Source organism: Epargyreus clarus, unplaced genomic scaffold (genome assembly GCF_041222505.1).
Source record: "Epargyreus clarus isolate Ecla_fem2 unplaced genomic scaffold, WU_Ecla_fem_2.2 ptg000023l, whole genome shotgun sequence".
NCBI lineage: Eukaryota > Metazoa > Arthropoda > Insecta > Lepidoptera > Hesperiidae > Epargyreus > Epargyreus clarus.
Genome location: NW_027332230.1, coordinates 15,230,529 through 15,252,440, shown reverse-complemented (window position 1 = coordinate 15,252,440; position 21,912 = coordinate 15,230,529). Strand labels below are relative to the sequence as shown.

Below are 21,912 nucleotides of genomic sequence, written 5' to 3'. Positions count from 1 at the left end.
TAGTTAATGAACATAAGACGTCAAATTCCTTGCTACAGAACAATATGGTAATCTAAAAATGCTTTGCTTGGAAAAATATATATGTAAAAATTTACCTTGTCATTCCTCATTAATATATAAGATTATCATCTTATCTTTAATAAATGAAAATAATACATTTTCAATTTGCGACGGCATTCGTAATGGCCGCCTAGTACAAGTCTTCAGAATAATTTCGTCAAAATTCTTTATTTTCCATTGTAACTTTTCTGCACAATATATCACACCTACGTCTTTTATAAATTATTAATTGAAATATTTGTTATAAATTAACATTTTTTACTATAAATTACTTATTTTATTTCTTATTTTGAAAAATCATAAATGTACACAGGCTGCACGAAAAACGATAATGACATTTACCGGTAGGGGGCGCTATAAGTAGGTTGGATATTGTTTTAAATTATTTGAATTCGAGGTTTTTAGCTCTGAATATACGTGACACAAGGCTGGCGACTGGCGGTGTACTACATGTCAACATTATCATTGAAGAGACTATGCAGTGAAGTACAATAGCGGTTGTAGAAGTTGTTCTGTTTTTTAAAGGCGTTTCGTGCCTGGCGATGTGATTAGTAAAAAAAAACGATTCATTATTAGTCGATTATTTAACCATCGATTTCAACTGAATTTTAAATTGGCCGGCGAGAAAACGTCTTTAACATTTCCTGACATTTGACGGCGAAAAAGTTAGTTTATAGAAAGACCCGCGGGCACAGATTAATAAATATGCCGCGGGTCATAAAGAGACAGTCGATTTGCCGACCGCTTATTTAAATAATCGATTTATTAAAAATCGATTATGTTAAATATCGATTTATTAAAAAACGATTATGTTAAATATCGATTTAGTCAAAAACGATTATGTTAAATATCGATTTATTAAAAAACGATTATGTTAAATATCGATTTATTAAAAATCGATTATGAATATTATAAGAATGTATATATTTTTCAATAATAAATCTTCTACATCCAATTTAATGTCGGGCTCCAGTCTTATTTTGATGATTAAAGGTGTTCTTAGGTGACAATAATTATTTACCATCAGGTGGCTAGGTGCGAGCTCTTACTACACTATTTTCTTAAAAAAGGTACGATTTGTAATAGACCCTCATACAAAGGGCGTTACATTTAAAAATTAGCCATCACACCCTTTCAACGTACTACAATGAATAATATAAATGAAAGCCTGTATCTAGATCTAACCCAGAACCAAGGTTTTATTACAGACTAAACATAAATAGTATCTAACAGAAATACCGTGAGAAGTATTATGTTTTATGCCAAACTTTAATTGTCTCTCAGAATATAATGACGTAAAGTTAAATTCTATATAGTGGAAAAATTAAATTCTGTATAAGTAGTTTTGATAATAGGCCATGATTTATGACTTTTGTCCTATCGTCTGTTTGATGTAAGAAAATTATACGTTTTCGGCGTTTTATTTATAGGTTTGTTTATACATTAATACACACACATACACACGCACTCATTTACTCACATAACAACTAAAGTTAAATTGTATACTTTTATAAAATATCCCCACTTTAAAGAATATTGATTATTTTTACGGCGCATTTAAATTGTCCGCTCTGTACTTCCACCTCTTTGTCCGGACTGCGGCAACCTTGGGGCGCATCGATCGCCACCACCATTACACAACAGTCCGTTTGGTATCCAAATTTCCGTTCCATTCTGCCAAAGGTCAACTCGGCCACCACAGAAGCCGTTAAGTTTCCGCATTCCGTGATGGGTGGTGAATGAAGGACGTCGCCTTGGCAGAGAATTTGCAGCATTGTTATATAAAGTGAGTATACTTGACAGAGATTACATATATCTAGATGGAGTGGGATCTTAAGTCGACCACTTAATGCAGGTACGTGGTTCTACGGCACCTTGTAGGTTTGTAACGAACATTTAATGGTCTTTTCATCACTTAATTATAGTATGCATACTTGAGGGCTGTTATGCACGCATTATTGAAAAACTAACTATATTTCGTGATCTGTTTATTCTTTTAGAGTTCACGCGAGATATTGTAAAGCTTGATTATTATTGCTGTTAGTTTTTAAAAGATATTCTTTTACAGTACATAACCTGGTGACCAGTCTAATAAGCGGTCTACTCACATTTGGTCTTCTGATCTTTGGTCTTCCGGTAACTTTGGTCTTTCGTTTTTATATATTTTTAAATGCTATCAGAAACATAATAATATCTCTATTTCACTGGTTTGATTGTGTGTTGGTTATATGGTTTCCAATTAATTATCATTTTTTTTTTCATGAAAGCTTCGTCACCACATTTCAGTCAATGTTATAGCGTAGTCAACCTGATTTATGAGTCAGATACTGAGAGTATCTGATGAATATGTTATTTCATTATTGACATTTTATACTCCTTCAATTCTTTTATTACCATTCTTATATTGATTCTTTCTCATTTAAAATTCACGAGTAAGTCCATTAAATTGAATATTGAAACAGTCATGCATATTATATCATATAACAATATTATTACAGAAGTAGACCAGGCTAGGGGGGAAAAAACAAATTCAGTACTATACAAACACTAAAATATTTAAATGAGGCAAATATCATCAAAAGATATTTACATTCCTCCTCAGTACTTAGCGACTAAATTATCTAAATTGAATATATTATTGTCGGAATCGAGTCTCGTGAATAATCCTAATAACGTGGTAAAATTTGGTCTGAATATACTGAAGCAATAGTGTTAGAATACAGTAGGAAACGGTGACGACGAACTATATACGTTCTGGAGTATAACTGCGCCGCAAAATCCTAGACAAAGATAAGAAAAACTCAATAGACAGATTGTTCAAGATTCTATCGCTCAACGTTATCCTGACTACGTAAGCTACAATTGCTGTACTATGAATCAAACGACAATGAACAGCACTCGTGCCGGCTCGAGTCAATTATTCATTCATAATTGCGACGCGCAATTGCCAAGACACGGCAACGGCGTATCCTTATTAAGGCGGCGCTATCTTCTTGCCCAACATTGTTCCTCTTCACGCTGACATCGAGTGACTACATTCTCTATGATACGATTCAAGGTCCCAGCTTTAAACATTTTTAAACACTTTAATATGATTTTTTTCGCGAGGAAAGTAGTGTTGTAATATTTTTTTTCTGCTTTTATGATTATTGTCTTTAAGAACAGTATTATTTAGCCAGTTTATTTGTATTTCTATTGTACGATACTTCGCATAGGCGAAGCAATTACCATAATGGGTTCACAAAGAGTTTTGGGTTTGATCACAGCTACCTGCCACAGATATCTGAATAATAAATTTCATTCATTTTTCAGACAGTTGTCCTTCCTATATTACCAGTTCGTCAGTTATTGATCAAATCTTAAAGGGACTTTAAACTTTATATTAATCATTATCCGTTAAGTCTGAAATCCGTCCGAAAGAGGTAGTTTCGGAAAATCTCTTAATACTTTTTAATTAGCACCTTTACATTAAGATATCGTTATAATTAATTCTTCTGAAATAATTATCATTGACCACACATATTTATTCTCTTGATATATTTAAACAGTGAAAAAACTTTTTCTTTTCGTACTCTTCATTGTCATTTGTTCTACTTCGCCTAAGGTCATTCACAGTTCTTTTAAACCATATCCCGACGTTTCCTCTCTAAATCTTGATCTTGGTACAGCGTAATTTCTTTAACAAATACGTTATGTGGTTAGTAGACAGAGTACGAACGTCGCCGTTTGAGTAACGAGCGACCAATCTAACGCTTCCCGTTGACTGAGTGCTAAATGCACACAACAAAAGTGAGCCAAGTTCAGGGGCACGGCCTATTACACTTTGACGTAGATTGAAATCTTTCATAAGCCTATCGTATAGCTAGCACGAAATTAAAGGAAATGAACGGATCAATTGCTTTGACTTCTACGGGTTTTTTGATGTAGTATCTTTGTGAGGGAACTTCATAAGGAAGATGTTTTTGGTTTGATGATTACTTATTTACAAAACATCATTCAGTGTTGTTTTAAAATATTTCTTTGTATTTGTTGCAGTACACACTTTATCCAAATTCGGTGAATTCCGGTTTGTATTTTTATGTAAAATTTATTTTATACCCTGAACGGTTTTGTATAAATATATCGTATCCTCCTTCGTATTTCTCGGGGAAGTACCTATAAATTTGAATTAATTTCAGAAAAGAAGGATTATCTGCATTGATTTATTTTCAAAAATGTATTTTTCATACAAAGCAATCGTATAAATACGATTTATTCAAATTACTAAGTACTTCTTGCTTATAGAACCGATTTCAGAAAATAATGTTCTGGATCCGTTATTTTTCGAAAATGTATTTTGCGTCTTGAAGGGTCTTACATAAATATGATTTACATCTAAGTATGACTTTGAATTCACTTCTTGGCTATTATTATAAAGTATATCCTTCTTTATTATTTAAATTTTAAAATGAAAAACAATATTCAAATGATTCAATATTTAACTAACTTGATGGCGACTCTATCCGTTTTCCAACATCATGTCGATTGTAACAATATCCGTTTGCTGAGTAAAGTTTGAATAAAATTATTCCTAAGAACTTGTAAATTTTAGAAAATTCAAGTAACTACCTTTGTTAATCTTGTCTAGTTTCATAAATTAACTGTAACGATTGCCACTAAAACTTTATCAGGCTGAATAGTAGTAGCTTACCATGACAATAGGAAATTTATGGCCAGCGACATGCGACACTACGAAATTTATTAGGTTCAGTCTGAATAGCTAGTATCGATAACTAGAGGCAGCATAAGTTCAATGCTTGCACTGCAGTTTTGTTAGTACCATTATATTCATAATAATACCTACTAGCTTGCTCGGCGAACTTCGTTTCGCCTAACAATGAATGTGCAGCGATTTTAAGATTAACACAAATTATTTAGTTTATTTATTTTATTAAATTTCAGAAAACGAAATAAGGGAATTGGTGCACTTTTCAGTGAATTTATAATACTATTATCATTATTTATATTAAAGAAATAAAAAACGAGTCTTCAGTTCACTTGATGGTAAATTGCAACTGGCGGTCATGAAGATATCTTAGTAACCCCAGATACGATTGGAGTTCAAATACATACATACAAATGCCTTTCTACTCCTGAAGATTAAATTAGAATGCTTTTATAAGTCTTCTATTACCATAGTCTTCAAATCAGAATACGTCAGGGCTTAATATTGCTGTTTTTCAACAAAAATGCCACCGAACCATAATTCTCATCATAGTGTGACGTGATTACATTAACGTACCTTTGAGAGCATAATTAAGAATTCTCAGTAATTTAAGAAGACTTGTGACTTCATTCCTATTTGATATAAGTAAGAATTGATTTATGATATTATTAAAAACCTTGACAATTAAATTTTCTATTTTTTACCGTCGTTCCTAACAATATATTATGTACAGATACTCTAACATATTTTAGGAAAACGTGTTCTAAAAATATGTCTTTATTTGTAAACGGCTAATATTCTTCATCGAATCACGCCTAAAATGTTGTTCAAAGAATACATACTTTTTGTATTCCTGTTGTCCTATAAATAACCATTCACTTTTGAATAAAAATCTTTCTTGTGATATATTTTTACACATAATCATTTTATTTTCTTCTTTTAGTTGAAAAAATAGTTACCTCACCCACGATATGAAGTCTTATAAAACAAGTACAATAATATCGAATAACAATAAATATAAAAATGTAACTGTAAATAGAAAGCACGAAATTAATATTCTTCTAAGAATCAGTCTAGCATTTATTTTCTCCTTAAGGGCCTTTTGTTCTCGGTAAAATAATACAATACAAATAAATGGTTCTTTTATTTCTTAAATGTTTAATTGATTAAATTAGTACCTTGACAGGCTTCCGAAATATGGCACTGTAATATACAGCCAAAGGTTATTCCGATTTTTTATTGAAGTAGGCGACCTAAAAATACAACAAAAGAAATTTCACTTATATTATCCAGGTTTTATTGACAGGTAACCTAAATACCCCCAGGAGGTCAACAGGTCGAGAGATATTTGTAATTTACAAAATTAGATCAGTCAGGCAATCAGAACATAAAAGAGCGAATTCCAATTGTTTTGCGAAAGTGCTTTTGTAAAATAAACTGTTTATATTTTTCAGATCGTTGCCAGCTTCTCAAAATTGGGCATTATGAAAAATAGAACAGAGATTTTTTCACGATTACTGTTCGCGTAGCTGTCTCCAAATTTGAACAGCGTGAATAAGATTCTCAGGTACGATCCAAGAGTTCAAATGATATTATATATTGATGTAATTCCTCTACTTCAGAGGTTATATTCTGTTTATTGCTCTGGTCAACTTAATTATATTAGGGAAAATCGATGTATTGGAAAAAGACGGAATAGACATCCTCGTCAATTCATTATTCTCCTACTGCTGGGCACAGGTCTCCTCTTAGTGTGTGGAAGCCTGATTAAGTGCAAATTAGTAGATATCACTCACCTTCTGCGAACTTTATTAAAGAACTCTCCGGTGCGTATTCAATATTTCAACCACTATGTCACCATTAAAGTACTCATAATTGATATTTAATTTGCATGTAACCTTAAAAAAATTAGGAATACGTGTCTGGGATTCAAACCTGGGATCCACCCATCGAGAGACTGAGTAACTACTAGGCTATTAATCTTAGTAAGCTAGTTAAGAGAATATATAGGTCATATTGTGACCTTATCACAGCGTTTCTAGACTATATTTTATAGAAGGTCGACTACAAACTACAAGTAATTTTGAAAAATTGCGCTCAAGGGAAGCTCTTCGCAGTAAATCTCTGTAAACGTTGGAAACATAACCAATCTTAATTATTGGTAGACTCATAAGGCTAAATTACTATTAACTAGGTACGCACGTAGCTTCGCTCGGACAGACTTATTTAGAATATTGAAGTACAAAATGAGCGGTACCTGATTGGTGGCTACTCTTATCCATGGATATTTGTTATTAATCCCAAATAAGATAAAAGTCCTACCTGAAGTCAGCCACAGATTCTTTGTTACCGTTAAGGACTGATTTAAAACGCCTCAGAAGCAGCGCAATTAACTGCTGCTAGGTATAAAAGGCGTTGTCCCTGTAGTTCCGGGACTAGAATAGGGCTACGGTATCCCCTGCCAGTCGTAGGAGGCCGCTAAAAGGGGGTTTCCGGGGTTGCGGGCGGCGAGAGTGGGAGCTCGAACCGTCCAGCAAGCGACCACGGGATGGACGGCGGTATGTGTGGTCGCATACCGTCGTAAACACTACATGGTGTGGGAGGAGCGAAACTGCTCCTCCAGGGTAGAGCCCGATCGGGGCATCGCGCTTGGAGGGCTCCGGTTGTGTTCCGTCGGAGATCCCGGAGTTCTCCATCAAGCGTTGAGGACGTCTACCGGGGGGGGTCTTAGTGCGGTAAAAATCCCACATAACCCGTCGTCGCTCCCACGTCGTCGGGTTCCTTTGGAAGGTTTCCCCCTCGAGAAAAAAAAATAAAAGGTATAAAAGGCGTGTTGGTTCTACCATCTTCAATTTACTGTTAAGGTAAGGTAAGCTACCTATCATAAACAAATGCATAATAAAATTTGGTCATTTAAGGTTTTTCCATACTGAATTGTCATGTGAATCGGACGAGTGATTTCCAATTATAAGTGAACAAACGTAGAAAATTGGAGGAAGATGTTTAATACGTAAGGCCGTACGCTAGTAAATTACTCTATATTCGCTTCTTCTATTAGTATTAACGGGTTTTGTAAGGTACTCGTAGCTTACAAGGTTCATGTATAGAATTTCAACAAGGGGATGTAAATTTATACGCCACACGACCTTGGAGTTATAATCTAATTTTCATTTCATTATGATAGGTGATTACGATAGGTGATTTTAATTTCCTTAAAGTCAATATTTCCACTCAGTTGCAAGAACGTCGTCAATCTTTTAACGTCCCACTGTTGGGCATGTCTCGCCTCTAAGGGAGAGGGACACACTTAAGTGTTATATGATTGAGAAAATCATATAACACTTAAGTGTGATTTTGGTACATTAATATTAATACCGCCCACAGACCACATGTGTATTAGAATTTTCTTTCACAATATATTATACTTGCAGGCGTTCGACCGCGAAGTTTTTCACATTCTCCTCTCGAAAAAATACACGTGCCTCCTTTGAACTCTCGTGACCCTTTAACAGTTAGAATACTTGAACACTAGGTTTTATTTTGGTAATATTAACAAGAATTTATGGGTTCGTGATATGAATTTCGGCCTTCACAACTATTTCTATGTCTGTCCAATATTAGTAGTGTTCCTATTTTATGTTAAGCCCTGACAGTCTACTGGCTGTAAACTAGGCCTCTCAATCCTTGGGTCTAAGGGTCCAAACCCCAGACACTACTACCCCAGAAACTACTGATTTTTCAAAGTTAGGCGCGTATTTCAAATTAATTTTCCCCGCTATATCAACAAAGGAAAAAACCTACACACCTGAGAGTCCTTTAAAAGGTACGAAGGTATGTGAAGTCTACGAATTAGTTTATAGTTTAATCCTGCTTGGTCTACAAAGAAACCATGGAGACAATACCCATCAGACAATAATGGCTTGATAACAACAAAAAATATTTTTTCGACCATCAGTAATATATGTACAATGTCTAGAGATATTTTCCGAATATATTTCTGGTTCTGATAATCTGCACGGGCTTACCATTGTATAAATCATACACACACACTCGTATGGGAATAAAGTTCTAGAGAATAAAGTTCCTAATGTCTTAAATTATTTATATTCATGAACTAACAAATATTGTACCTATCATATACATGGGGATAAGGTACGACCGTGACGTTAATCAAATTACCCAGCTATTCGTTGAAACCTTTCAGTATTCCTAGTGACCGCGCGATATAGTGACTCCGTGATGGATGGTAAGAAACCTTGTAAACTTGTAGCATTGTTTTCACAAAGTAATTACAAATACTATTGGACTTGTGGAAGGAATTTATTCGCTTCTGGCAAATCATGCTTGTGACGAACCGAATTCAGTTGTTCTGAGGTTGTTTCTTGGACACAAACTGGAATTGTTAACAAAGGAACCATTTTATTGATGTCTATTTTATAATTAGGTATAATTAGGTATTGTAATTTTTGTAGTATGTATCTATTTTTTATTTATGTAATGTTATGTGAAATTATTTTATGAAACAGATTTTATATTATATTAAAATGACAATACAGCTCTCATAATGTGGTATGATCACTAACATCGTATTTAAATGGATGAAAAAATGGTAACTGTGTGACTGCTGCACTAATTTTGCGGTAAGCATCTTCCTGATAAACACAATCTTAATAAGATTAAGGCAAGAGTGAAATGGCATATTCTATGTAAGAATTAATTTAAGATCTGGGTGTTTGTACACTTGTCTTTGTGTGCGTTTATAGCATTCAAAGCATAGGGCGCAATAGTGAAGGTCTAGTTGGCTAGAAAGCTTTTTAATAGAGGCTGTGTAAATAAATGAAGTCTAAATAATTTGGTTGGAAGACCGAATTGAACTAGAACATGACAATTCTCAATAAATTAGTTTCAGACTCTGTCAATATTCGAACTCGCTTCTACCCCCTCAAGATTAAATTGTAGTACTCAAAACAGATATCTTAGAAGAAATTACTAGGAGTTGTGATAAATTAAACTTAGGCATATTAAATCTCTTGAAATAGTCGAAGTTGGTTTTAATCAAAAGTTGACGTTGTTTTAGTTCTTGTTTTAAACCGATTAAATAACTTTGTATTACCATGTCTGTTACTAGCTAAGGTATTATTTCATTTAATTATAAAATATTTTCTTGTGTTCGATTTACCTATTCATATTATGTACAAATCCAAAGTAATAATTTAAGCAAACAGAGCAGTAATTAACAGATTCAATAGACAGGTAAATATTAAAATTTATAATATCACAATTTAAGTCATTCATTCTGGAAAATTATCTCAGTTCTGAATATCTAATTAGACTTAACTTTAAAGAGGGATTGCGAAGTAGTTTTAATCCTAACTTATTAACCTCCGCAAAGTAACGCCTGATACAACTAACTATCTAAGACTTAAAGTTTCAGAGATAAGATATTGCAGTTAAAAGTAAGCCAATTCCAACAACTAATTCACTTGTTCAAATACATTTCAGTCGTAGATCCATCCGTGGTGAAGACAGGCGCGTACAGATACGAAGATGGAACGCGGTATGTTGGCGAGTGGAATGCGAGGGGCCAGAAGCACGGGATGGGTCATGTGGTGCTACCTGACGGCACGCGGTATGATGGCTCTATAATAATGGGCCTCTGTTCCGGGCTCGGAGTTATGACTTTTCCGGATGGAGCCAAGTGAGTTACATAAATCACGGTTTTCACTTCGGATCTTTCTGTCTTTATAAAAGACTAACATGAAAATTAAAAGCTTTCTTACGAATTTGATACGACACAATAAAACTATAACATGTATTTATCTCAAAATATGTTAAATTGATCCACCAAATAGAACGTGAATGAAGGTTGATTTTAATTTATAAACCTAATACTAAAACGGGCTACCAAATGGTAAGCAGTTAATGTAGCCTACGGACGTTTTGCAAAAGCAGAGGATTCGCCAACACATAACCGGTTTTAAGTAGGAGCTCTTTTTACACCATTTTTGATGAGCCCCACGCCATGATTCGCCTTAGAACTTTTTAATGGGTTTATCGACGGGCATAGGTTTCTCCTTACAACCAGGGGAAACCTGTATTTTAGTCCAACATGCTGTTCCAATGTGAACTGATGAAGTAAGGAACAGATCAACGAGTTTTCAATTCGCTAGTAAGCCCTCCGACAGAAGTTACTATACAATGTTAACAACATGCGAAACGTGTCCACGGAAGCGGGAAATATTTTGCGTATGAAATTTAATTAGTAGCAGTGCTCCTTTCAACACCCTACGAGTACCTCGCACTACAAGCTGCGAAATGAGTACTATATATGTATGGAACTGTTTATATAAGCCGTTTATATACGCACCACCGCCACATATTTCTGCTTAATATCGTCAGTGTTAAACGCTGTTGTATTTTGATTTGAAGGATATTATGATACGGGAGACATATTTATCCGAAGCGTTCTAACTTAGTCCTCTGAAGTAACAACCCATCTGTTGCCAACCACAGGTAGGAAATTAATTTAATCTGGGATTTATGACCACTTACCATTAGACGGACCGCATATTCATTTGATACTTTAATTTTATAAAAAATATATACGAGGATACTATAAATGATTAATATTTATGCAACGAAATTAGAGATTGTGTTTATATTGTTTTCAGATATGAAGGAGAGTTCATGCAAGGATGGTTCCACGGCCATGGAGTGTTCTGGAGAGCTGATGGTATGAAGTTTGAAGGGGAATTCAGAGGCGGAAGAATTTGGGGTTTGGGTTAGTAAAACCAGTGATCCAATATTTTTTGGTTGTTTCGTACTATGATTATTGTACTTTTTTAAAAATATAGGAGTAGCTGATGAATATGCCGACCTAATAGTAAGTGGCTACTGCCGCCAATGGACATCTGTAATGAACCCCAAATAGGATTCGATTTTCCTACCTGAGGTTTCTATTGCGGTACTGCAAAATTCCTCTTACTGCTTAATAATAGCAGCTTTAGCACAACTGCATTCTGATCTCAAGAGTGCGCTAAAGTCGATATACTAACATAAGGCGTTTCTACTTAGTTCTCAGGCGTAGCTTTTCATCTGTAGCCATGCTAAAGTGAGACCCCAATCATGTTTAGGATCGATTTTACAGATCTCCATGGGTGTCAGTAACCATTAACCACCTCTTCCATCCATCATTTTTACTCCAATTTCATAAAAAAGTATGACGATCCCTAAAACATTTGAGTTAATCTTTAGGGGCATCTGGTAGGGGCCCCTCGGATAATCAGTCAGATAAGTTAAGACACATAATAAAAGTTAAGTTAGGATAGTTTGCCAAGTAATGAAGATTGATGTAGGTTCACTTGAACGGGCATTGCTTGATGAATATCTTGATTTAAGATTGTTTTCTAATATTGAAGAAGCAGGTGAGAATGCAGTGTACTTGATGGTAAATGGCTACTGGCGCTCATGTACACCTGTAGTCAACCCTCCCTAACCTCCCTAAAATTAGATTACTACCTAAGATTGGCAACACTTGCTGCACCTGAGGACTAAGTTAGAATGCCTCGGAAAACTACTCGGGTAACTACTGTCTAATAAATGGAGCTGATGTTTTCACAATTTCTGATTTTTTAATTTTCTGTCTACATTTCTGACCTTTTAATTTTTGCTCTGACATTACAGGAAAAAAAAGACAGGAAATATTCCAAAGAAGTTTTCAAAATATCACTTATGTTTCCCAGGTTTGGTGACTTTTTGCGATGGGAGCAACGGTTTCCCTAGGAATGAGGGTTTCTTCCAGGACTGCAGGATGTTGAGACGCAAGAGGTGCCCCGAGGTTATTCAGAGAGCCCAAAAAGTTGCGTATATGGCCAGAGCGCAGTGTCAGAGAATGTAAAAAATTTAAGCGTGTTTTAAAATGTATTGATTTTTTCTACAAAAGTGTTAAAACAATATTAATTGTATAATTGTTACAGCCTAAGTGATAAATGGGGAAATTATACATAATATCTAGCCATTACGCAGGTCGAATAATAGACATGTTGAGATGTTTTACGCCCAGTCTTTGTACACCATGTACGTAAATCATCTATGGGGTGGAGTATTAAAAATACATGTGTTACTATTGTCTCTGATCGCTTATTTATATTTTAAGAACGATAAAGTGATTAATTTATCACATTGTCTGGACAAATTAGTTGTTATACATAATATGTACCAGTAATTATGTATAATAGCTATTTGATCACTTTGACTGTAACATAATAATAAGTAAGCGTTAGAAATCATTTTAATAGTTTAAATGTTGAAGGAAAAAGTCATGAGGAAACTTGCCTGAGAGTTCTTAAAAACGAATAAATTCATGATGAGGACTGGCAGACTTCACACATTCATGAGAATTCTCATGAGTGTGTGAAGCCTGCCAGTCCTCACTTGGCCATCGCAGTGGCCAAGAGTTGACTATAGCCTAAACCCTTCTCACTCTGAGAGAAGCCCTCTCATGTATTACAGCTTCTAAAAATAATGTAATTGAAAAACTCTCAACATTTTTTACCTCTTAGGAAGACCGTAAGATGGAAGTTCCGCGAGAAGAGCCTGTGCCAGGGGTCTTAAAAGATTTAAGGCTTACAGGCTACAAGTAGGTGTTCATTGAAGTATTTTGTGATGATTTGTCTTATAGTTATAATTTTATTCAAATAGTCCTACCTTATGCAATTATATCTGGAATGTATTGTGAGAAAGGGCATTATGATTTGATGCGAAATTGTGGTTTATTTGCTAGTTAGTGATATTTTACCTATTGTTCATAATTCTATTGAAATTTCACTATTATTGTATTATGATACACAGATATTTGTATAACAAACTATTCAACATTCGAATCACAAAGGTATCGCGGAGAATTCAGGCTTAGTGCACTCGTGTGTATATTCAAAATGTTTGAAACAGCGAAACGTAACGTGTTTCAAATAACATTGTTGTTATCTAACGGTATTTCGTATAACTATTTATTTGGTAGTTGTAAACGAGCGTGCATTCCATTGGATTAATTCAAATACACATGTAAATGGAGATCTATTTGAAGTCAATCATAGATTATCATTTAGTGATGTTTTAACTCCTTATAGTTTAAGTATATGTGATATACATCACCCTGAGATGGAGGAAAACGTCTTTAAACTTAATCATTTCAACACATTTCAAAAGTCTGCAACGATAGCAATACATAACTGATTTCAAAAAGGGCTTTAACCCTACTTTGGATTGATTGCAGATATTCATGAGAGGCTATAACTTCATCTTCAGGTGGATACATGCTTGCTTAATAAATTATAATTTTCTGAGAGTTGTAGGGTTTATCAAAATCAGTTGGCCATCAAATTGGTCTATTGGCCAAATCTTATTCAATTAACATAATTAATATAAGAGCCAAATAGACAAACCTAACAGTTAAACATGATCCTTCAAACATAACAGTGGGAAAATCCTCTCCCAAATATTGTTTATTACTTAGTAATCAAGTTTAGGTAAGTTAGTTGTTCGACTAAAGTTTTCATACATATGACGCTGATTGGGTGCGTAATGAAGCGTTATTTGTTAAGGAAAACCTGATTTAAGTTGGAAATTTATTTGTGATGGATTATATGAAGAACAGAATTTGATCTGAATATAGTATTTATAAGAAAGATGAACGATATTCAGTAGATATATCTTAAGGGATAAACATTAGAGGAAGTATATGTTGTCAACCGTCGAATATTAGAATGTTGGTGTAATATATAATAATATTGAAAAATGTTTCTGCTCGCTTTTCCCTTCTACTATTCAATATTTTTTCCTGGAGTTCTGGACTTCCAGGAATCGGCTACGGTTTCCCGGGGCTTTCAATTAGGCCCACCCAACTAGCGACTCCGGGAAGACGGTAAGTGTGGCCGCATAGTGTTGCAAATACTCGACGGCGTTGTAAGCTTAAATGCTCAGCAGGGCAGAGCCTGATAGGGGTACTGAGCTCGGACGATTCCCGGTTGGGTAGCTTTGTAGATTCCAAAGTCTTGTACGCATGGCCACCGAAGAGCCTTTAGTGGGTAAAAATCCCACAATCCGCTGACGCTCTTATGGCACTGAGTACCTTTTGGAGGTATCCCGCCTCATCAAATAGAAGAAAACGATACTACTCAATCTACATAATCATAATAACACCGCAAATATAATTATATCAATGAGAACAGGGTCAAATAAACCTTATTGGCGAATGAAACCGTAATTAAGTAGGACTTTTTGAGATAATCTGATTGGATCCGGAAGTTTGGATGTTGGATTACGTAATTATAAGAGGATTGTTTTTTGGAACTGAGGAGTTGCGTATGTGAAATATTTATTAATTTATTTGGAAGGCGGTAGAACCCTTTGTGGCTCGACTCAGGAACTACCGTCACACCTATTTCTGCCTCATAACAGCAGCGTTAAGCGCTGATGTGTTCTAGTTTGAAGGATGTGGTAAGGAAGACATACTTTACCGAGGCGTTCCAGCTTAGTCCTCAGGGTAAGGGAGCATCTGTGGCCCAGCTCAGGTAGGAATATCTAATCCTATCTAAGGTTGATTAGAGATGTCCATGGGCGATAGTAACCACTTAACATCAGGTGAACTGCATGCTCGTCTGCTACTCGTAAAAAATTGTTATCATTAATATGTTACATTACTGGTACCTATATTTTTACTGTTCCGTATCCAAAGGTTTAAAACTAAACCCTATTACTAAGCCTCCGCTGTCTGTCCATCTGTCACAGGGCTCCATCTCTTGAACCGTAATATATTGGTTGATTAACACTACACTTGAGCCCCTACACTTGATAAAATAATTTATAATATATAAAATTATTTTCTTGTTTAAAGATATGATAGACGTACTTGTCCGAGGCTTCTTTAGTCCCGGGGAAAGCAACACATCTGTGGATTAACCGTATCTGGGGTTGATTACAGATGTCCATCGGTGGCAGTAGCCACATCAGTTGGACTGCCTGACCGAATCTACGAGTAGCTTGATCCATGTAAAGCAATGTAAAGAAGATTAAAACGTTATAGTTCGACTACAACTCCGATACAAGGTCTGCCACATCTATTTATTACCTATAGGTTCAATGTACTTAGGAATATTGGCTTTAAAAAGGATTTATAACAGAATGATTAAAAAAGGCACATCAGTTAGTTAGACTATGACAAATGCGTTGCTACTTCAAGTCATTTATCATCGTTCTAAAGTTATTCTCGTATATCAGCAGCTGTTTAAAGAGGTCACTATATAGGTTTTATTACAGGTGATCAATTAATTTGCCTATACATTTGTTTTTTCAATACGTAAAAACAAAAATATTCTCGTAAGCCCTTTATATCGATCTATGTATATATTTTACCTACCAAAGTCCGGAATCTGACAATGTATATTATAACAGTTTATTAATAAATCAATGTATTAAAATTTTGCTTACTTAAGATCGAAATTTCATAATTTCTAGTATGAAGAAACTGTCAAATGTCTATCTTTAGTAGTCAAAACATTGGATAGATCGATTATTAATAACGGGCTTTAGAAAAGAACAGGTTTTTGGTTTGGTCGATTTAAAAATAGACATGTTTCTTCAAAACAAAAAAATCAATAAAATAAACCCAACAATTGCTATCCTTTATTAATACATATATTTTTACAAATATTACAATAGGACAATTTTCGTCATAGGTCTTACGTCATACATTTTATTCGTTTACATAAAGTACAAGCACTCGTAGATTATGTATTTAAAGTATCCGTTATAGTGAATCTATTTTAGGGTTATGAGTGTAGTTAACTATATTATATTTTAATGGGAACAAGGAAAATCGTATCCCTTGATATAGTGTATAAATACTCGTAATAAAACAAAGAATAAATACGAGCAATACTTCTCAATATAAGGTTATGTAATATTTCACCTGGGGTCAAGTGAAATCTGACAAAATTAAAAATCCTGATTGAAGCTCACAATGGCTTATGTCCTTCTTACTAAGACTACTCTAGCAGTGAGACAAAAATAGGTTTATAAAGTTTACCCAGGTCCTTGACCAAAATTGCCCTACAAGCTTAAGCTACTTATATCTACTTAAGATTAAAGATTGAATAAATTATGACGATAACGAGTCGATTAATTGTCTTTTAATTTCCTATTTTGTACCGACTCCTCGTCGTCCAAACATTGACCGTACCTCACCTCCATACATTTGCTTCCCTGAAACAAAAATAAAATAGAATCAGCTTTCAAAACCTTTTTTATATAATATAGGAGTAGCAATCAGGTTGACTGCATGTGCGTCAGTCCACCTGATTGTAAGTGGCTACTGCCGGCCATGGACATCAGTAATAAACCCCTAATACGATACGATATTCCCACCCGAGGTAGGTCACCATGCGCCGTTAGACCTGAGCACTAAGCTGGAACGCCTGGGAAAAGTATGTCTCACTTACACCCTTCAAACTAAAACTCAGAAGTGCTTAGCACTGCTGTTATGAGGCAGAAATAATTATTTTTAGAACTGTTATAATAAATTGTCAAGAAAGATTCATGACCGAGAGTTTTCCAAATGATATCAAATACTTGCCAAGTCTTACAATAAACGTAGTTAATAATGATCATTATGTTAGATAGCTATGTGGCTATTTACCCATTGTAAAATAGCAAGGAATAGTTTTTGCGGTTCTGGTTTGAAACTATTTAGGAACTACTGAAAGGGTCTCACCGCCACAAAACTATACAAATTTATTAACAACACATCATTCAAAATTGTATACCCACTTAATAGTAATGCCCATAGATTATGTGGCCATAATACCACTATTATGTATGTTGTTTATAGCCATATTGTAGTACCATTACTAAAATATGGCTATAAACAAGAAATTATTGGTTTTATGAATTGTTTGATACTAACATTGGCGATATACTGGACAGTAATGTGTATATCAAGCATAATAAGGGCTTTAACCTTTCTATCGCGCGTTTATTTACATCCTATCACACACATAGTCGCAAAAATACTTAATTCGTGTTTGTATGTGTGTGTTATTCAACAGTACCTAAGATAATTAAACAATAAGTCATTGTACGAAGATAATTATGTTATGCGATACTCGTACAGGTATTAAATGGCGCTCGGAGACTAAAATAACGCTTTCTTTCCATATAATATCTGATATAAGATGTCGTAGGTACAAGTCTAGATATATTTAGACGTTATCTAGACATCGAAGCTGAGGCTTTTCATATAACAGAAGCCTCATCATCATCATTGGTCTTTGGTAGACTTCACATACCTTTGAGATGTTTTTTTAATCTCAGGTGTGCAGGTTTCCTCACGATGTTTTCCTTCGCCGTTTAAGCAAGTGATAATTAATTTCTAATACGCACATAACTTTGAAAAATCAGAGGTGTGTGCCTGGGATTTGAACCTCAGACCTCTCGATCGAGAGGCTGAGTTTCTTAAACACTAGGCTATCACTGCTTTAATATTATAACACAAGTAATTAATTTAAACATCTGCTTAATCGGTATTGTGACCTGAGACCCTACATCAGATACTACGATCTACTTAAAACGAAATCTGACCTACAGAAGCATCGCCCGTATCGGATTCTTCTTATTGCCCCGTTCCGTATGAAAGTGAATTACGCAAGACGTCGTTACGTTCGCTTTCACTTTACGTAACGCTGACGTAACGTAATGTCAGCGTAATGTAATGATTAACAAGTGTAAGTTAATAGCGTAGACAAATTTTGATAGACACGTTCCGTTTTGGGGTTACGTAAGTTGATTTTTATGGAATCAATTATGGGTAACTATGAAAGTGGCTTTGTTCGCTTCTTGATTCGTTCAGTCGATTTGTCTGAAGCCGGATGGAAGTGAATTAACATCATATACCTAACTTGATTTAATAAATGTTGTAATCAAGTTTGGTGATGTTTAACATTATATATCATTTCAATAATAATACGCCAATGCAATTTGTGTATTAAATTACTTGAATTATTTAATAATACGTTCAGTATGTTATTTGTATGTTTTTTTTGAACAATTCATCGTGATTTGGTAACGAAGAAAATATAAGTACTTCAGAAAAATAATTTGAACAGACAGTGACTAAACTGTGTCCGAGATTTTAAATCAACATTTCACCTATAAGACCACCAGGATGTGTCGGAGAATTTTAAACCACCCATATTCTGGCAATGTTTATCGGCATCTATGTATTAAAAATAACCGGGATCCACGGTTTACCCAATCGAAGTAAGCGCAGGCACAAAGTTTTTAGTTTAGCCTCTAGCGATCAGTCATTATACTCCCGATCATATCTGACATTACTTAAATTCATGCATCATTCATCATCTATCAATTATGATATCATTATTAGTAATAATCAAGCAAGCAATTACCTTCGCAAGATAAGCCTTCATGTAGAAATTGCCGAAGAGTACAATGAAGGAGATCATATAGATGATGAGGACGTAGTGCATCCAGAGAGGGAATTCACAGCCAGTCCTGATACCGTTGACACCCAGGATCAGAGCGCAAGTGAACTGGATCTGAAAGACAAAATAATAGTTAATCTACTTGCATGCTTGCAAGGAGTATTCGATACACACCTATACACACACAATAAAAAATATCCTAATAGAACTAGATTCTACCAGATTAAAATTCGCGACACAAGTATGCAACTGCTTAACACTGACCTAGAAAGTGTGCAAATGTGGTCATTAACCACTTTTATTAATTCCTTATTTACATAACACAGGACTGGTTTTTAATTATTCGAGAATTTACTTCAAAATCAAGTTTATTTCTGACGTCTTGTACGTAATTTATTCCACTCTGAATAATGTTTTTGAAGATTTAGGTAATTCGGGCTTTTTGCTTTTTTATTATCTCTATCATGTCTACAATCAGTAGTTTCTGATGTTATTTTTAGCTTATTTTAGTTCGTTTGGTATACATAAAGATTTAGGTAATTCGCGCTTTTTACTTTTTTATCATCTCTATCATGTGATGTCTACAATCAGTAGTTTCTGATGTTATTTTTAGCTTATTTTAGTTCGTTTGGTATACATAAAGATTTAGGTAATTCGCGCTTTTTACTTTTTTATCATCTCTATCATGTGATGTCTACAATCAGTAGTTTCTGATGTTATTTTTAGCTTATTTTAGTTCGTTTGGTATACATAAAGATTTAGGTAATTCGCGCTTTTTACTTTTTTATCATCTCTATCATGTGATGTCTACAATCAGTAGTTTCTGATGTTATTTTTAGCTTATTTAGTTCGTTTGGTATACATAAAGATTTAGGTAATTCGCGCTTTTTGCTTTTTTATCATCTCTATCATGTGATGTCTACAATCAGTAGTTTCTGATGTTATTTTTAGCTTATTTTAGTTCGTTTGGTCTACATAAAGATTTAGGTATTTCGCGTTTTTTGCTTTTTTATCATCTCTATCATGTGATGTCTACAATCAGTAGTTTCTGATGTTATCTTTAGCTTATTTTAGTTCTATTGGTCTGTTTTATGTATCGCGGGTATCGAACCATAGGGGTGTATAAAAATGAGTTTTTTGTTTTATTACGTCATTCATTTCTAAAGTCAATAAATAATCTCTCAATAGAACATTATAATAGGGTAATTGATTTTAAAGATAACAAGAAATAACTTTTTTAGGTTGAGAAAAGTTATTTAATTTTCTCCTGAAGCTTGAAGATATCTGTGAAGATATCGACGAATGTGATATCTGTTCTGTTTTCAGTGGTTTTCTTGTTGCGACGTGATCCTCAATCGAGGATTTGCGTAACCATTACTTAATTGCTAATCGTCACTTTTGTATACAGTGTCAATTTAAACTGTTAGTTTCAGAGCTATGTCGATAAGCGTTGTTTGTATACGGATTTCATCCTTACGAATATTGTCACGTAGCGAATATCTAACCATATGTACGTAACTACGTACATTATAATACGTCGCCTTGAGCTTTTGGATGAAGCTTAACTTGACAATTTGTTTTACTTAGGAGTTTGATCAAATAAAATGTGTGTTTTCAAAGCTTTGTTTCGAAACCTACAATAAACCGAAATTCCTATTAATGAAGTCAAAGGAAGTCATGTTTGTATGTGAATACAGTTAAACAAATATTATTATTTGTACTGAAGGAAAAGTGAAATAAGTTTACTTTAGTAAGTCTAAGTATCGTAAAAGTTTGTGTTAAAACAAGACAAACATAATTTCATACTCGTATGTTTATTTGACTTAACCTGAAACCCCATAATTTAAGAAAGTGGAAAATTCTGATGAAGTAAATTTTTATTATTTACTTTATATTTTTATGACTATAAAAATCTGTATTTCTGTATCAATGTAAGAAAACTTAGCCCAGGGTAGACCTAGGGCTAACTCTTGGGCAATGTCTACCAATGGTATTTAGTAAACCTAATTATGATTTCCCTTTTTGAGATGGCATCTGTGTAGGTCTGACTGCACTTCTCTTTATTATGTAATAGTTACTTTTAATTGGAAATACAAGATAAAGTGCTTTCTGAAATACGAACTAAATATAGTTGTGACAAATAACAAATATAAAAGAAAACGGACTCTATGTCAGAGATTCTAAGAAATAGTTATTTTCACGTCACAAACTTTGTTGGCAACTGGACTTACGAGTATGTTCAAAGAATTATTGTACCTTAAGATTATTGATTTACTTACCAATTGTAGTATAGTCAAGTACTTCTTCCACCAGAGGTACTGGCTGACGGCTGGTCCAAAGACGGAGAGACCATAGTAAGTGTACATTAGCACGTGGATCCCACTGTTTACCATTGCTGGGAGGAAAGCTGTTGAACGAAACAGTTTAGTTAATACTAGCGCAAAAACACTGTATTACTCTTTTTATCAAGATCAAGTCATGAATCAAGTCAACGTAAAATCGAGTTATTATTGGAAGCATATGATATGTTTCTTTACTAAACCCTAACTAATGTTAGAAAAGTATTTGCGAAAAAAACCTGATTTAATCTTATTCCGAGTTTTCGTTATTTTATCTTTCTTAAGCAGGATATGACATCCCTAACTACCTGAA

At 34.4% G+C, this 21,912-nt stretch overlaps 2 protein-coding genes and 1 long non-coding RNA gene across 3 annotated transcripts in view; 2 read left to right on the top strand and 1 right to left on the bottom strand.

Moving 5' to 3' along the window:
* Positions 1–8,959: 8,959 nt before the first annotated feature.
* rtp (MORN repeat-containing protein retinophilin) lies at positions 8,960–14,565 on the top strand. Its single transcript, XM_073085594.1, has 4 exons — positions 8,960–9,011; positions 10,268–10,463; positions 11,437–11,546; positions 12,508–14,565. Exons 1-4 carry the CDS (start codon positions 9,005–9,007, stop codon positions 12,660–12,662), a joined length of 468 nt encoding a protein of 155 aa, XP_072941695.1. The 5' UTR covers positions 8,960–9,004; the 3' UTR covers positions 12,663–14,565.
* Positions 14,566–16,678: 2,113 nt separating this feature from the next.
* Positions 16,679–21,912, bottom strand: part of LOC140751625 (very long chain fatty acid elongase 4) — a 33,316-nt gene continuing 28,082 nt past the window's right edge. The window contains exons 5-7 of the mRNA XM_073085593.1: positions 21,540–21,667; positions 19,225–19,374; positions 16,679–17,026 (exon numbers count right to left, since the gene is read on the bottom strand). Of these exons, the coding sequence (XP_072941694.1) occupies positions 16,943–17,026; positions 19,225–19,374; positions 21,540–21,667 (362 nt within the window). The 3' untranslated portion in view covers positions 16,679–16,942. The remainder of the gene's footprint in view (positions 17,027–19,224; positions 19,375–21,539; positions 21,668–21,912) is intronic.
* Positions 16,988–21,065, top strand: LOC140751626 (uncharacterized). The gene is made up of 2 exons (XR_012103368.1): positions 16,988–19,688; positions 20,135–21,065. It is a non-coding gene; the product is annotated as an uncharacterized LOC140751626 (long non-coding RNA).